Here is an 18935-nt window from a genome sequence, read left to right on the forward strand (position 1 = left end):
GTTTAATAATGCTTAACTTTATTTCCTTCAGTCAAATTTTCCATTTACTACATTAATCTGATTTCAGATGTAAATAGTCAGTCAGCTATGACCTTTCAGGTTTAATTGAAAATTTAAAACTGCCGTCGTCAGCTGCTAAAAAATGTGTCTGAAACGTTGGATGGATGGATAAAAGTAAAATAAAAATGGAAAAGGGTTTCTAGTAAAACTAAAACTACATCACATTTTAATTAAGATAGCCTCTGTCCAGATCACTTTTCTCAAGAACATGCAGTGACTGAATCAGTTGTTGTAATTTTAGTAGTGCTTCCCTTTAAAGTGATATGATGCAACTGGGTACATGTTGGAAATCCATTTCTTTTGCCAGTTATTTTGTGTTTGTTTATTTATTTTCAGAATTTAAAAATTACAATGTATTTATTTATTTAATGTATTTATTTTTTAAAGTCAATAAACACAACAGCAACCTTCACTTAACATTCTAAAAAGTTCAATCCATATTTCTTTCACAAAGGCAGTATACTCCCTCTCCAAAACAAGCCCTTTAGCAGCAGCATCCCAGCTGCACATTACAACCATTAGGTCTCTAAGGATTCTGGGATTTGGTACAGTTATTGCTTTTAGATCACATTCTTATTGACTACTGTCAGGCTGGTCATTCATCTTGAGGACCAATGCCACATTTGCTGTGCTATCTTATGACATATTGTAGACATTTTCTCCCAGAAATGGCTCTTTAAGGCAGAGTGCAATAGGTTAAGCTGCTAGACTGAAGCCAAAATGCTGCTGATTGTATGTACTGATCTGGCAAGAAAAGACGCAGCATGGTTTTCAGCAGCAACACTGGGCTTCAGCACAATATACTCAGGATTCATGTTTGTTTTGGCTACCTTAAAATTATGAAAATGCCCAATGACATGTATACAGCTTTTTGCCAATTGTTTTTGTTTTACCAGTATTTGTATTTTGTGGTTTTTCAGGTGACCTTGCTAAAATCTAGCTGGACGAAATTAAGTAAAACAAAATGTCTTAACTTCCAGCAACATCAAATGGAATTGTGTGCATATATAAGGGCAGCAGTGTGGAGTAGTGGTTAGGGTTCTGGATTCTTGACCGGAGGGTTGTGGGTTCAATCCCCAGTGGGGGACACTGCTGTTGTACCCTTGAGCAAGGTACTTTACCTAGATTGCTCCAGTGAAAACCCAGCTGTATAAATGGGTAATTGTATGTAAAATAATGTGATATCTGTATAATGTGAAATAATGTATAATGTGATATCTTGTAACAATTGTAAGTCGCCCTGGATAAGGGCGTCTGCTAAGAAATAAATAATAATAATAATAATATATATTATTGGAAAGGATTTGCTTCAAGTAACTGCTAATTCTAAAAAAAAAAAAAAATCATATATACATTATACTATACACACACACACCCCAACACCATAGTGTAACTACAATAGAGGATTAAGAAATATTTAAACATGTTTGGGTTTATATATATGTTGTTAGGGACTTGCTAATTAGTTCTCACTGCAGTGAAAACAAAATACCAGGTCCATGATCAATCTTTATGCACCAGAGGACTAATCAATGCTGCTGGTCATTAAACTAACTTTAATTCTACAGGTTTCACATACCTTGGGCAATGCTTTTTTTCTGTGGATACGTGTACCAGAATGTAAAAATATACTGTATTGTACTGGCAATTTTTTATTTTTCACTGAGATCTCCCATTTGAAAATTCTAAGTAACTGTGTCTGACACTCTAAAAGGGGCCTATCTTTTCACTGTACTGTGGACCGTAGTAAACTGAAACATCGACAGATTGCTACATTTTTAGAGGGTTTTTTGCATAATAATTGAGGCCAAACTAAAAAACAGATTTAGATAAAGGGGTTTGGTGATGAGGATAATAACCACCACCACCACCACCACATCATAATTACTTGTAGGGCTACATGTTTTATTTGACCCAATAGTGTAATGGCACATTTTGTTGCACAAGCCTTTTTTGCCCTTATAGGTCATATTAAAAATAAACAGGGCATGCTTTGCACTTCTATAGAGCTTAACTGAAAAGCAGTATGTGAAAGTCAAGCTTTCAAGTTGAACTTTAAACTCAATAAAAATAACTATTAACCTTTAATTATTATTATTATTATTATTATTTTTTAATGTAACAACTAGAGAAGCATTTTGTAGCTAAGTCTAGATAAATATTGTTACTTACCAGCTAATCTTATTGCTGGCATGCAAAAAAAAGCACAACAAAAAAGCAATTAAGTTAGTAAATATATTCTAATTGATAAAGTCACTTGATTTAAAACATATAAAACCAACCAAACAAAGCCCACAAAAGGGTTTACTACTGTCGAGTGATCTTTAATGTGGGCCTGCTTTTAAATGAACTGTGTGAAGTATTTAAATGAGGGTTGTTTTTACGTGTCTTGTGGCACAATAAAACATTTATGGCAACTGCAGTTCTAATTTTTATTGCCTTGTACCTGCTGCCACATGCACAGAGTGGTTCTTAAGAAACTGACCGTGTTCTACTGCTGCTTTGAGTGTGGCTTCAGGATGTGTGGATCCAAAGGGGTTGCGTACAAAGCGTCGCCGGCGGCGCAGGTCATCTTCCCAGTAGTCGAGGCGCCAGAACTCACGAGGACGACTGCAATGAAACCGTGGTAGAACATATGTTAGCAATTATCAAAACAGCCTGGTAGCGCACAAGTACTGCATAAAGCCTTCCTTGTTTGCTTGCTCTTTTCTCCCACACAACCCTTAACTTGGGTATGTCCTTGAAAATAACAATATCACCTTCCAGACTAAGGAACTCCTTTCCCTTTTTTTCCTAGGAAGGTGAAATGAGCACTAAATACATCATTTTGAAATGAACTGCTGACAGAGTGATCAGTTTCCACACTCTAGTGGCATGTGCTCCGATTTCAGACTCATTTCAGCCTCAGCAGGGCACCTTTCTCTGTGACTGCACTTACAAACCAGAATAGGGAAAAGGCCATTATAAATACAGGATAGCATTACCAATATTAATCAAAGTCTGACCCCTCCATCATTTTTCTTCCTAATTTGCACCTTTTACCACAAAAGGTCAGTAAATCTTACCCCAGCGTTGCAGGCACATAAAGTGTTCACTTTTAATGAACACGACTATAGCACAGATATGTGCACAATAATACAATATTACTCTATTTAGACGTGCAGGAATTTAATTAAAATAATCTCTTAAAATATTTATTACATTTAGCCCGAGGCACAACACAACATAGGGAAATGCATTTTCCTTCCATTACTGTTTTTCTTTCCTCGCTCTCTTTTTTTTAACCTTCTTGAAGAACCACAACTCAACTGAATGGGACAGCAATTTATTCAGCAAAGTAAATGACACTGGATGCTTTATTTTCTCCTTTGTGTGGATGAATTTTAACATTTAATTACAAATACAAAACACTGATGGCAAAACTATTTATTTTCAGATCAAGAAGAGCAGGGGTCATGAGACGAGTACAGCCCAGACGATCATATATTATTTAAAACCACAGGTTGCTGTGCTCGAAGACTTATCTATTGAATGATGGAATAATGATCTCTCTAATACGCTTCTAAACAATTATCTTTTCAGTCTTGCGTGCGGTGTAGGCAGTTGTTTTCTTGGTGGACACTAAATGGTTTTTCCATTGGCAGAAAGTCTTCTGTAGGCTGATTTACACAAAAACAAAATGTCAAATATAATTCTATAACTCCATGTTGCTTTGTCAAAGCAAGAAGCAGCTTTATGGTACAGAAAGCACACTCTTGATATTCAGTACATCTCTCCTTTTTTTGGTCTGCGTAGTTCCTTAAATACCAAAAGCATTTTTATAAGGTGTGCTGTCTCACACAGTTTTAAAAAATATTTTTTCATATTATTAAGCAAGGTTGTTACCTTATAAGGAAATGTTAAACATATGTACAAATATTACCAGTATTACCAGTTTCGCTGAGTGTGGAGAGGTGCTTTTGTTTTTACAGCAAAATTTATGCTTGGAGAAAACGAATGAGGAGATATACACACACAAATATATAAAAGTATTTGCCCCGTCTGATTTTCTGCATTTTTGCATATTTTTGACAGTGGCGGTGTTTACATGCAAGTTTACATGCTATTATAGTGCATTCATGACGTGTCACGCGCAAATGACACATGATTGTGCTCGTTCCAAAAGTGCACGGCAAAAAAAGTGTGTGACTCAAGTGTCATTACACTTTGGTAAAGCACGGTAAAGTGCGCGCTAATTGGCCTAATTAGTCCCATAGCAACAAACTCCACAGTCGTGCAAAATACTTAACGATAGACTTTCATGAAATAACACGATACCTCCTCCACTTCCCCTATATAAAAGAACGCTCTTCTCTAGGAACGGTCTTTCCACCCTGTTATCCTCCTCTGTAGTAAGTAAGATTTTCCTTCCCAGTCTTACTAATACAAAATCAGTTAAATATCCATCCATCCATTATTATCAATCCGCTTCTAAATTATATATAATTCTAAATTATCAATTATTATCAATCCGCTTCTAAATTATATATAATTCTAAATTATATATAATATACGCGGCTAAATTATATATAAATTGTATATAGAGATGTTGATTTATACCAATACAATGATGTCAGCAGTTTATAACATTATTTATTCATTTCAGTGTATTATGAACGATGCATGAGAACTACTAGATCATTATTACCAGCATTAGTATCATAATAATAATACTATGAATAATGTAGCTTTTTTTTCCCGCAGGATGTTTCAAGCTTCCACCCCTTCTGACAGCACGCAACACCAGGTCCGCTGGACGGATGAGGAAACTCGTTCCTCCTCCACATTATTGCTGACCTGGGGGTTATGGATGAACTGGATCGACCTCGCCAAAGAAATGCCACCATTTTCACCAGTAATACTTGGTATAAATGGAACGCTCCTGCAGGTACGAGATAAATTCAAGAAACTGAAATATCTGTACCTGCAGTAGAGAAAACGCCTGCAGTCCTGCGGTCAAAGCTCGAGGTCCCAATTTCGGTTCTGGGAGGAAATGCACCGGTTAATGGGTGACCGGCCAGTGGCAGTGGCATTGGACCATTTACTGGAATCCTTATCCTCCCAGATGTCCTGTGAAATACCAGCCCCATCAATACAATATGGTAATTGCGCCAGCCATCATTTACTTTTCTAAACTAAAATATGCTACCGCGGTAAAGTTAGCTTGACGTTTGATATTCGTTTGATATTCGACTCAAGCTAACCCGACATGAATGAAAATGGCTGTATCTCACCAACCACAGAAGCTAGAGTGCTCAAACCAACTTTAAATTAAAGGACACCAGTTGTGAATTGTTTCACAGCCTCTGTTTTACATGTGAGTCCTAAAGAATAATTTCTGGAAAATAATAACATACCGCATATACACACACTTAGCCTCAGCCATGCGTAAAAGGGCTTTATCTCCTTAACCACAGCAGCTATCGCGCTCAAACAAACTTTAATTTAAAAGGAGGCCAAACGTGAATTGTTTCACAGTCTCTGTTTTACATGTGAATCCTAATAATAATAACTTGTGAAAAAACAAATGGTTGGGGATATCAAGCCATTTTACGCACTTCAGGCTAAGTTTGTGCGCATATGCGATATGTTTTGTTTTTCACACATTATTCTTAGAATTCACATGTAAAACAAAAGCTCTGAAGCAATTCACAACTGTTCTTCTTTAAATTAAAGTTGGTTTGAACACTGTAGCTGCTGATCCAGGAGCATCATCTGATGCGCCTGGAGTACAGAAGGATGTACCGTCTGATTGCACGCACCGCTGCCATGCAGGAACGGCAATACAGCCACCTCTTGGAAAGGCTGGACTACGCTGATCAACAGCACCAAGAGGTGGTTGCGTTGCACGCCGAACTTCTGCGCACAATAACAAGAGAACTGCAGGTGCCTACCCCAGCTCTCACTGAGGTGGGCACCTGTTCTGCTGTGCGCAGTCTTGCCAAAACAGCGGTCCGAGAGGTTTGTACAGAGCAATACCCACTTGCTTCTGTAGCGCACAGGTGTACAGACATGTATTGGTGACGGCTCCATGTCCACCCGTACAAGTTCCACCAGTTGGTCAAACGTAGCTCGGATGACCCGAAATGTTTCAATCCACTGTTCATCAGAGAAAGACTCGTGAATTACAACCTCCTCCCACCAAACAGAGGGATGATGATGCGCCCGCATTCGTCTTTCCTGCCAATGCACAAATAGAGGTCTGTACATAGGGACGAAGTGGATGAGGGTGTCTGCTGGAAAGAAAGCTCAAGATAAGAAAGCAATAGATGCACGATTCCTTTCCTGCAAACCCATTGCATAGGACTGAAGGAGTTATTCCCATACAAGATTTAATCTAGCCAGTGTTTGTCTGCGTCTTCTCCATCCATCCATTTTTGTCGCAACTACATTGTAAGTAGGCCTATGATTTTATATACCCTTATAACTAATTAACAAATACACACAAATTATGTATTTATTATATTAACAGCGTTTGTGTAAGTTTCCACATTTTCTGCATAATTAATTTTAATATTTCAACAAAGTGTGTGTTTGAAACCAACATCATGAGTTGTTTTTAATATACTTGTTCCACATTAACGCATATTTGTGATTATTGAACGCATAATACTTTTGTTTAGCACATTAACAGTTACGCTGTTCACTAAGACTAATATATATATATATGTATATATATATATATATATATGTATGTATATATATATATATATATATATATATATATATATATATATATATATATATATATATATATATATGGGTGTGTGAAAGGACATCAGTAGCCTAAGAAGCATAAGAAAAGCAGTAATGGGAATTGGTGAGTGCTGTCGGTTTTTGTACAGATGCTACTTCTACCATTTCTAGAACAACTAATTCTAAACAATAACAGTAATAACTATTATTATTTTCTTCTTCTTGGCAGCATGAACCGTTTTGACTGCAAGCCCTTTGCATTCTAGACAGATGGGGGTAACCTTCTCTTCATCTCTGCCTAGCGCGTAAAGCCTCATGTAAACCCCTATGCATTATTTGAACGATATCCTTTATCGTGCAGCATCTCTTTTCAGCGCGTTTGGTGATATTTAAATAAACCCTCCCATTATTTTATTATTAATGAGGTTGTTTGCATTTGGACAACTAAATTCTCTCTCTAAAATAAAAACTCTCATGTAAACATGGAAGCAGAACTGTCATGACCATAAAAGCGTGAGAGATCTGTTGTCACGCTTTTCAGTTTTTGCTTGTATACTGCCCCACTGAATGTTGTCAGAGCTTCAACCAAAACCTAATATTAGATAAAAGGGACCCTGAGTGAACAAATAACACAAAAATGATACATATTTCATTTATTTATTAAAGAAAGTTAAGCAACACCCAATGCCCCCGTGTGAAAAAGTAAATCGCCCCCTTAGACTCAATAACTGGTTATGCCACCTTTAGCAGCAACTGCAACCAAACGCTTCCTGTAGTTATTGATTAGTCTCTCACAGCACCATGGAGGAATTTTGGCCCACTCCTCCATGCAGAACTGCTTCAACTCAGTGACATTTGTGGGTTTTTGAACATGAACTGCTCGTTTCAGGTCCTGCCACAACATCTCAATGGGGTTTAGGTCTGGACTTTGACTAGGCCATTCCAAAACTTTAAATTTCTTGTTCTTCAACCATTCTGATGGAGACTTGCTTGTGTGTTTCAGATCATTGTCTTGCTGCATGACCCAGCTGCGCTTCAGCTTCAGCTCACGGACGGATGGCCTGACATTCACCCGTAGAATTCTCTGATACAGAGCAGAATTCATAGTTCCTTCAATGATGGCAAGGCGTCCAGGTCCTGATGCAGCAAAGCATCCCCAAACCATGACACTACCACCACCATGCTTCATCGTTGGTATGAGGTTCTTACTGTGGAATGCAGTGTTTGGTTTTCGCCAGACATAATGGGGCCCATGTCGGCCAAAAAGTTCCACTTTTGACTCCTCTGTCCATAGAACATTGTTCCAGAACTCTTGAGGATCATCCAGGTGCTTTTTGGCAACTTGAGACGAGCATTCATGTTCTTAGTGAGCAATGGTTTCTGCCTTGCTACTCTACCATAAATCCCATTTTTGCCCAGTGTCTTTCTGATGGTGGAGCCGAGGCAAGAGAGGCCTGCAGATCCCTGGATGTTGTTTTAGGGTTCTTTGTGACTTCCTGGAAGATTTTACGCCTTGCTCTTGGAGAGACTTTGGCAGGACGGCCACTCCTGGGAAGATGCACTACTGTCCCAAACTTTCTCCATTTGGACAATATGGCTCTGGCTGTGGTTCGGTGGAGCCCCAGAGCCTTAGAAATGGCTTTGTAACCCTTTCCAGACTGATAGGCATCAACAACTTTTTTTCCGGAGGTCTTCAGGAATTTCTTTTGTTCGTGGCATGATGTGCCTCTAGAACCTGTGTGCTGACAACTTCACTCTGATGGTAAGGGCCAAAGGTAGTCAGATTTATATTGGGCTGGGCTGGCTCAAAATCAGGTCTGGTTGTTAACCAAAGTACTCAAACAGCTGACCCTAATTATCCCTTTAATTGGGTTGAGTTAACTAGGGGGGGGGGGGGAATAACTTTCACACCTGAAGATTACATGTTTGATTACCTTGCACACCAAACAAAATGAAAGAAGCACCAAACTTTGGTGTCATTTTTTCTCTCAGACTCCCTCTATATACTACTACAACCCACAAAAAAATCTGACCAAATACAATGTGAAAAATGTGCAAAAATGCAGAAAATCAGACAGGGGGCAAATACTTTTTCATGGCACTGTATATATATATATATATATATATATATATATATATATATATATATATATATATATATATATATATATATATATATGATATATATATAAAATTAACCCCCATTTAACAACCCCAACAGCAAGAATCAATATTTTCTAGGGCTGCAACGAAGGGTACATTTTGACCTTCGAAGGTTCGGAACACATTACTGAAGGAAGGTTCGAACCTTCGATAGTACTTATTTGTCTATTAATTTTAAAAATACATTAGAGAACAGTAATCATGTTTTTACAATTGAAACAAAAATACACGTTTATGTACACGTAATTGATACTGATTGCGATACAGTAAGCTTGCACTGCAGCAGCACCTTATTGTTGCCAATTAAAAGAACTGCAGCGGACTTAGGCAAAATAAACCTTTATTTAACAGTCAGCGTTCCAAGCAGGTTATCAGCCATGGTAACATTTTACTACTACTAAAAATACAAACAACAACAACAACAACAACATGAACTCAAGTGACCCCGGGGACTGGTTGTGCCTCCATGATACTTCAACAGTTGCTTGCACAGTTTGCATTCAACTTTTTTTTTTTTTTGTCTGGGCATTTAACTAAAAAATTCCAAACAGCAGACGGTTTGAGACATTTCCATCAATACAGCTTACGTCATACAAAGAAGAATGATGAAATTAATGTTCTGCCTCTGGATAACACGAGCGGGAGCGGGGAGGGGCGGACACGGCTCAGTTTTCGAAATTAAAATTGTTAAGTGTTCGCGTATATTTTGTATGTTTCAAACATATTCCACCATAGCACTTCTCTTACACTGTCTTGTACACTAGATATTCAGTACATATTTTACTGAAGCACTACAAACCCCCCACCCCACCACCACTGCTTTGGCGTACTATACCCTGCTCCATACACGGCAGTGGCGCCATATAGAGTTGCTATGTATAACGATTTGGATTTTAATACTACAACTTTTGTTTAAGTAATATGCATTACACAAATCAAAAGTGACATATAATGTGAGTGACATATAATGTGTGATTTACAAATAGAAGTCTGGCATAAAAGATTAATTCTAAAACTAAACGCAGTAGGGATTCAGGAAATGCATGCACATGGGATTAGGAAATGGTTAACATGTAGAAACCAGAAAGTACCGATTAGAAGAGAAACCTCAAAATGGAGCGAGGTAACCAGTGGAGTACCACAGGGATCAGTATTAGGCCATTAAAGACTTAAAGATTCTTGTATAGTAAGCAAACTTAAACTTAAATTTGCAGATGACACAAAAATAGGAGGTGTGGCAAACACCATTGCAGCAGCAAAGATCATTCAAAATAATCTAGACAGCACAACTGGGCAGACACATGGCAAATGACATTTAATATAGAAAACTGTAAGGTACTGCACGCAGGCAATACAAATATCCATTATAAATACCATATGGGAGACACTGAAATTGAAGAAGGAATCTATGAAAAAGATCTAGGAGTTTATGTTGACTCAGAAATGACTTCATCTAGACAACGTGGGGAAGCTATAAAAAATGCCAACAAAATGCTCGGATATATAGTGCAAAGTATTGAATTTAAATTCAGGAAAGTAATGTTAACAATGTACAATGCATTAGTAAGAACTTATCTAGAATATTGTGTTCAGTTCTAGTCACCTCGCTACAAAAAGAATATTGCTGCTCTAGAAACAGTGCAATGAGGAGCGACCAGAATTATTCCTGGTTTTAAAAGGCATGTCATATGCAGACAGGCTAAAAGAATTGAATCTATTCAGTCTTGAACAAAGAAAACTACGCGGCATCTGAATCAAGCATTCAAAATTCTAAAAGGTATTGACAATGTCGACCCAAGGGACTTTTTCGACCTGAAAAAAGAAACAAGGACCAGGGGTCACAAATGGAGACTAGATAAAGTGGCATTCAGAACAGAAAACAGGACGCACTTTTTTTTTTTTTTTTTTTTACACAGAGAATTGTGGAAGTCTGGAACCAACTCCCCAGTAATGCTTTTGAAGCTGACACACTGAGATCCTTCAAGAAGCTGCTTGATGAGGTTCTGGGATCAATAAGCTACTAACAACCAAAAAAGCAAGATGGTTCAAATGGCCTCCTCTCGTTTGTAACCTTAATGTTCTTAAAGTATTTACACATTGTCAAACGGTTGCTGTTAACAGAGAGAAAAAAAAAAACCCAGACAGTGCGTATGACAAACCTTCGAAGGTTTAGAATTTCGAATTCCTGGGTAGTGAACGAACCTTAGAACACAGCCCAAATATTTTGATTAGAATTTTTCTTTTTTAATCTTTTTATTTTTGTACAAATATATGGAACATTAGCAAACATACAACACTGTACATTTTCCACATTTATGGTCCGGTCCCCCCCTCCATCAACCTCACAGCAATAAACGAAAAAAAACAACACCTTAACACCAACCCACCTTCAAATTTATAATGAATTTATTAAAACAAAAAGAAAATTGTGAAAATAAAAATCCAAATTCTGTAACTACATGTTCCTCTTACAAAGACTGGTACGTGTTTGCCTGTGATAGTCTCACAGCCCAAACAGGCACTTCATCATTCTAGCTTCCTACATTAATCTATTAAAATTGTTATCAAATATCTGCCGAGATGCAGCCGTGAATCACAGCCTACTCCCCGTCTTCTGGGAATGATGCAATAAGGGTCTATTCATCAGTATGGCAAATCGGCACAAGTAATTAGTTCCCCGGCTCGAAATCTCCTACGAAGCTTATTATTTCACCAAGTGCCACAAACATATGACAATAGAAACCTAATGAAAGCTGCTAAAATGTGTTGACCTTTCAGCCATCAATCCTTCTGAACCTGTGCATGCAGAGTATTTTCTAAAGACGATAAATTATTAATTTCTCATCCACCCTCCAGCATCTTGGCAGAATTATGCAGTGCCATTCTTCAAGATAACAACAATTAAAATTACAATGGCCACCTAGCAGGTTCACTTATGCACCACTTGTGTAATTAGTTTGCTCAGAAAAATGACTGCAAACCAGACTAATTTGGCCCGAAATGGCCTGTTGTCTTAATGCAAGCATTATAAAGCATTTGAGAGAGGTTCCTTGAAGCCTGTATAATTAAAAATGCATTTATGGATAAGGGAAAAAAAAATTGCACAAGAAAGACTTTTATATTGAGCAGTAAAGTATAATTATATATTTTGCTACCCAGAATTGATGCATTTTAGTAGTCTGCTGTGTAATTTCATGCCATCTTATAAACACCAGGGTTTTCAAATCATCGTTATAATGGCAGCTAAACTATTTTAACAGATTGGACCTTTCACAAAAGCTGGAGTCAGCTTTGGGGAGGCATTCTAACTTTATACAACGCATACTATAGGTACAACAGTTGTTAAGGATATACTCAGGGGTTCACATAACTTTTATCATTAGGTTCTCATGGGAGTACCAGCAGAAATGGTTTGGTACTCACCAAAATTAGGGGCCATCATCCAAGTCGCTGTATAGCTCCACCTCCTCCCAAAAATTGGGATGTCAAAAGACCAGGGGTGCAAATTTGGAGCTAGATTTTTGATATTTCTAAATGTTGTAAAAACAAAGGCAGAAATGAAATGTTTTTTCTCTGTTTGAGTAAATTATTTTGCTCAAATTGCAAAATGTAAAATACAGACTAAGAAAAGATCGAAGCAGAAGACAAAACCATTTGCATCGGTCTTTGTACGAAGCGATTTAAACATATTGCAAACTGGAAAATAACAAATAATCAAAGAGTGAATTGGAGAAAAATAGAAAGCAGCATCGTTCATTGTGTAAATCAATTTAAGCAAATTACGAAGTGGAAAATGACACACCAACAAAAGACAGTATCAGGGAAAATAGAAAGCTGTGTCGGTCTTTGTGCAAAGCTATTTACACATTGCAAAATGAACAGGAAAAAACAGAAGTTTCTTCAGTCTTTGTGTAGTATTGTTATTATTTGTTTATTAGGAGACGCATTACCTTTGTTAATGCGTTGACAGTTCCTGTGGACATTTTGAAATGTACCACCAGAAACTTATACTGACTATGATCACATTCTATAGGTGAAATCACACGCATGGCCTGGATGTGCCACCACAAGTTAGGCAGAATTTAAAATGTCTCTTCAAAATAAAATAGATTGCAGAGTGGCACAAACAGACATTTCGCAAGGTATGCCACGAAATAAACAAAACAAAAAAATATATATATATAAAGAAAAATAAAAAAAATAATAGGCTTATTGAATGAATATAAACTTGAATTGCCCCCCGCTCAGTAGCAGGTAAAGCAAAATGTGTTTTAAAATATATATTAAAACACATGACAGGATAAATGTTCAAATATAACTAAGTCAATACATCAGATTTACAGTGTAAACAAGCTCTTGTGTCATGTTTTGTCTCTGCGTGCTGTTGTGACACACAAAAAAACAAAAACAATCATGCAGTGAAGTTCGATCCAAGCTGTATTGCAAAGTATGGTGGCCCACTAAGCCAAAAAAACAAAGTTCTTTTTATATCGTGTTTACAAGACCACAGTCCTTAAACTTTGGTTAATGAGTGTCAGAGAAAACAACAACAGTTTATGGATGTTTAAGTATGAGTCTGGATTGCTGGTTATGACAACGAACACATCATCATGCATTCCCTGTTTATTTCAATATAATAGCACCAAATTCCAGCCCCGGGGATTCAAAAGCAAAAAACGTCTTCACTTTATTAGTGTTGTTGAACATGTTAGCTTGACGGCACAACAGTATTTATAGAAGGATATAAGTGAGGGAAACAAAATATTATTTTAAGTAAAATGCTTAAGTAAATCGTCTTTTTTTTTTTTTTAATAGTTCCCTGGCATTTTATGCACACAGAAAATAGTTCCCTAGAATTTAATGTTTGCTGTTCCCTGGCATGTTATGAAATTAGTTCTCTGACTTAACAACTGTATATAGTTCCCCTCCCACAATTTAAAGAGAATATAAAATGTAAATGCAAAATATACGTCTCCTCATATTGTCCCTAGTTGAAAATGTTGGCCACCATAACAGTTCACTTGGCCAGCAGGTTTTGAAAGCTAGTGGCCAAATGGCCACCAGCATACAAAGTGATTTGTCCCACCCTGACTGCAACTAGAAAGTATTTTAAAGGATGCACTTCCTTAATATGCTGTAACAGTAACACAGACACACAATCTGTCTCAAACATAATCATTATACTATTGACATAAAAATTGTGACTCATCTTAAATAACATGGCTAATTATTGCATGAAGTCCTTCTCTTTAATTAGGCTTTAGCTGCTTTCAGATAAATGGAAAGTTATATACGGGAGCAGTGAAAGATTAAGTGAACATTGCAACTTGACCATCAGCGACTTGGTGTACTTCAACTGTAACACACCAGAGGACTTAATATGGTAAAATCAGCAATACATTAAAAGAAACCCAGAAAACCAGAAACATTTCAGGTATAGTAAAGGCTCTAAAGAAACCTTGGTGTACAAGAAATACATGGAAATTAAAGTTGAAATCACACCAAGCATTTCATGTTGAACTATACACTTTAAATAATAAAGGACAGCTTCAGCATTTGAATATTTACTTGAAAGCTAGAACTCCACAGATATTCTGGACTTGTTTTACCTTTTACGAGAAAAACCCTGTTAGCAACAATGGTAAACAAAACAGGGAGGTTACTGTCACAATGTCCAATTTTGTTTTTCCATCTCCGTCATGCTGTAATTATTGTTCAAAATAGGATATCCCCATTTTCTGTCCACCCATTTACATAGATGAGTCTAGGAAACAGGCAGAGAAATAAACTTTTTAACAGTTCCCTTTGCCCCGTTTATAACGCTTCTCTTTGCACAGATACTGTAAGTTAAATTGCTAGTGATTAAAATGTATACATTGTAACTTTCTGACCCTTTGTTAATTAATTTTCAACAGCATGTAACTTTTAAATAACACAGTGGTAAAGGCAAGAGCCACTACCAGGCATTTTATTTTTCCTTGGTTATACTTTGTCATCTCAGAGAACCAGTGAAACTAAAATAATCTAGTTTCAAGACTATATTCATTATTCATAAATGTATCCAAAGACTTAAGTGATTTAAAATACTAACTCCAACATAATAAATGGCTTGCAAGTTTGTTCCCTTTAATAAAATGCCACTGCATGACAATTCTGGTATGCAATGAAATAAATGGTTGAGTAATATGCTTTAATGCTAAATAGGAAACACATCTTTACATGATTAGACAGTAGTGGTAGGGGTAAATGGAGTTTACAGTCTCTATACCACCCCTAGTGGTCATGTGATCTACTAGATGTGGAGCAACAATCATGGGACCTTCATAAGGGGCACACCAGGGGTTGTCTGTGGAACCACAAACCTTCAAAACTGTACCTGTTTTTACTGGAGCAATGCTCCTGGAGAAACACATTGTGGGTTATTAAGGCTTTTCTCAAATTTTGCTCCCCCCATTTGTCAGGGTCTTCATCAGACCTGAAAAGTCAATTCTACCTCATGTGCTCAACAAGCTAAGCAGCTTTCCTATTTTAATGTACAACACACTGTATGCAAGTTATTTATCCATTTCAAACCCACCCAACAAGACCAGTGAAAGAGCACTGCCAGAAGTGCATCATTCAATCCAATAGCGTCCAACATGAAAGTAGAACAGACATGGGTTCTGTAATTAGACAATGCTACTTTTCATGCCCTGGTAAAACGTGTTGGACTTTGTTCTGTTATTAAGCTATGCATTTTCTGAAAAGGGTTTAGATTCCAAAGATTAGGGTTAACACCCATATACCTGGATTCACAGCATGTACAGTATGACTGGTTATCTATACAGACAATATGTCTGGTGCCATTTAAAATCTTGCCAAGTCTGCGAGTGATGCACCTATTAAAATAATACAACCGACACAAAATGCTATTTCTGGGAAATTACTTAAGGAATTAAAATATTGGCCCCATTCATTTTTAATGTAGTGTATTCTCAATCAGGTGAAGTAAATTGTTAGGGGGAAAAAAAAAAAGAATATAAGCCTTTATACTTTATCACTCCCCTTAAGCTAAACACAACACAGAAAAAGCACTAATGGAATCTCCTTGCCAGAATAGAAAGTTTGATAGCACTCTTATTTCAATGTCTGAATTGTTCTTCTTTTCTGACAAAGACAAATGATTGCCATCAATCAAGATCCAAATCGGTTATACAGACACACTGAGCAAATGCATCAATTTTTTTTTTTTTTTTTTTTTTTGCTATTTGTGTAGCCTTTGCTTCATAGTATTTTATAGAACAAAAAAAAATAAAAAAAAATAAAACACAACTGCAAGATAGATAATTTACACCCACCATAAAATTAACTTTCATGACTAATGATAGGTTTTTAACCTTTGATAATGTATGTTATACAGATAATATTACTATGCGGTTCATTTCTGGTTGCAGATTATGTAAATTATACTATATGATCTTTATCATTACAAACAGGACATGCAAAACCCACATTATTTCATATATCACTTGAAAGCAAGGCACTTTATAAAGGACAAACAGTCATTTATAATATTCTTGCTGGATTAATAAGGTTACAGTCAATGATATCAAGTATGCATGGGAGATTTTTTTTCTTCCTTTTTCTTCATTAATATTGCCGATTGGTGCTCTTCCTTTAGATTACTTTTGCTTTTGCATTTGCTACTGATATTACGGTTTTCATTTCAAAAAAATCTTAATGCATAAACGATGTGTTTATGAAACACACAGCAAATAAATGAATAAATAAATGAAAGCTATCCTGTTATTGTGACATTTATTTAAGTAATGGTGCTAAACTACCCTACCCTAACCCTAAATTAAAACAAGCCTCTCCAAATGTCTTAGCAGGGAAATTAAATTAAACCATGTGATTAAGCTGACTGGTAGGATTAAGCACCATATTTTCCACATGATTTGCACCCCCATTGTGTATACTAGCTAAACAGCAAAGTCTGATTTTTTGTTTTTGTTTTAATTATTATTATTATTATTATTATTATTATTATTATTATTATTATTATTATTAATAATAATAATCCATCCTTATTTGCAGTGATCACTTTGATAATTTAGGGCACACAGTTTTCAATTTAAATAAAACAATGTAAATTGTGTCAGCACAATAAAACTCTGGTTCAGGTGGGAGCTGTTTAGCTGTAAGATCTGGGCAGATATGCTCAAACATCCCCTACATAAATGTCCTCTTTCTTTCAAGTGACTGTAGTGCTGTGTGCTACCAAAAATAAAATTATTCGATCCTCCAAGCTAGACACCGCTTAAATCAAAGACATAAACATACCTTACAGTAGCAACAACATGGGTAAATATGATGCTGTATTTGTGTAATCTTTTTTTAAAACCTACCATAGGTGACAAATTACTTTTCACTCAACAGTAAAATCCACCACACTGTTAATTTATTTAAAATGACATGTAGTTTAAAAACTACAGGGGTTTTTAAATTCTCACATGCTAGTTGAAAAAATAATAATAATAAAAAAAAATCTTGGCTTCATATTATTTTTGTGCATTATTCTACTGCAAAACTAAATTGAACATCTTCACGCACATGCAATCTGTAATACTTTTTTTAAAACTACGTCTGTAACTTTAATTCAAAATATAAAAACCTATGCTACAATCGCACATCTTGTCAGGGAAATATCAAACAAGCAGGTCATTGGAAAGCTTCAGCCTTCAAAAGCTTCATCTTCTAGTTATTACACAACTAGAAGATATTACTAATATGTTACATTGACTTACAAGTTACAAGTATCCACATTAATGTTCTGGGGTTATTTTGTATTCACAAAATTGTTTATTATTGCCTGATATATCTTTTTGTGTGTGTTTTCTGAAAGATTACAGTTATGGTATGCATTGACATTCGCCTGGTTCTATTTCAAATATGCATGAAACAAGGAACTGGACATATCATTAATTTGATCATGGCTTAGAACCAAATACAGACTACACCACAAAAAAAAAAATGAAAAGACTATTCTACGTCTCCAAAGGCACAAGCTCTAAAGGAAAAAGCCTCTGTATATTATTTTTCAAAAGTAAGCACTTCATTTCAGTCTACAGAGTTATCTGAAGCAGTTGTCTGAAATTAGGACCCCTTGCGGCTAAAGGTTAACATCAGTGTTTATCCAGTAGTACAGGAAATGGTATGTACTGTATAAACTTCATTTATAATACAAAATCCCCTTTGACATGGTCAAAAGCTCTGCTGTACATAGATATTAAAGCAAGATATGTAGAAGTATTATAACAGCTTCCAAAGGGATACATTTTTTGTCAGAGATAAAAGAGATGTCTTAACACCAGAACAAACCAGTGAAAAAAAAAAATGAGATAAAAAAAAAGATAAAAAAAAAATCACACAGGCATTCTTTCATTTCAGAAGCATTTGCTCCTATCGAGGTGTAAAGTGATTTTCTACCCCTAGGGTTCCACTGTCAAATCCTAAGGAGACTCCTTCCTTGCAATAGTAACCGAATTGCAATAAACTGAAATAAAGCAAAAGTACCACAATATACACTCAGAGGTATAGCACATCATTAAAACCTTTATGGACATCAGTATCTCCTTATTTTGCTTTAAGTGTACAGACGAATCCTTCATTATATTTATACAATAACCAAGCGTAATAACACCAAGTCAACAGCCTGAAAAATTTGAGAAGCTATCCAAGACACAGCCTGAAATAGCTCAAATGACTGGCTGCCCTGTTAAACATTCATGATTCTGAGAAAAGTAACATTAGGTGGACACAAATTCATTTTATGGTATAATAAATTCATAGTACACCATAAAAAACCGTGTAAACACACCGATTTTTTTAGCTCTCGTTATAAAGCAAAATGCTCTGGAGGTCACAAGACCTTCTTTGACACAGAGCACTTTGTGATGTTTTGATGCTATACTGGCTCAGTATGTCCAGTTTTGATA

At 36.2% G+C, this 18935-nt stretch overlaps 1 protein-coding gene across 5 annotated transcripts in view; it reads right to left on the reverse strand.

Moving 5' to 3' along the window:
* The window catches only part of LOC117420647 (lipopolysaccharide-responsive and beige-like anchor protein), a 311185-nt gene that overhangs the window by 123959 nt on the left and 168291 nt on the right, over positions 1–18935 (reverse strand). For all 5 annotated transcript variants that reach the window (XM_034034155.3, XM_059028772.1, XM_034034157.3 and 2 more), the window contains one exon: positions 2546–2670. In XM_034034155.3, coding sequence (XP_033890046.3) covers positions 2546–2670 — 125 coding nt within the window. The remainder of the gene's footprint in view (positions 1–2545; positions 2671–18935) is intronic.

The sequence above is a fragment of the Acipenser ruthenus genome, chromosome 1 (assembly GCF_902713425.1).
Source record: "Acipenser ruthenus chromosome 1, fAciRut3.2 maternal haplotype, whole genome shotgun sequence".
NCBI lineage: Eukaryota > Metazoa > Chordata > Actinopteri > Acipenseriformes > Acipenseridae > Acipenser > Acipenser ruthenus.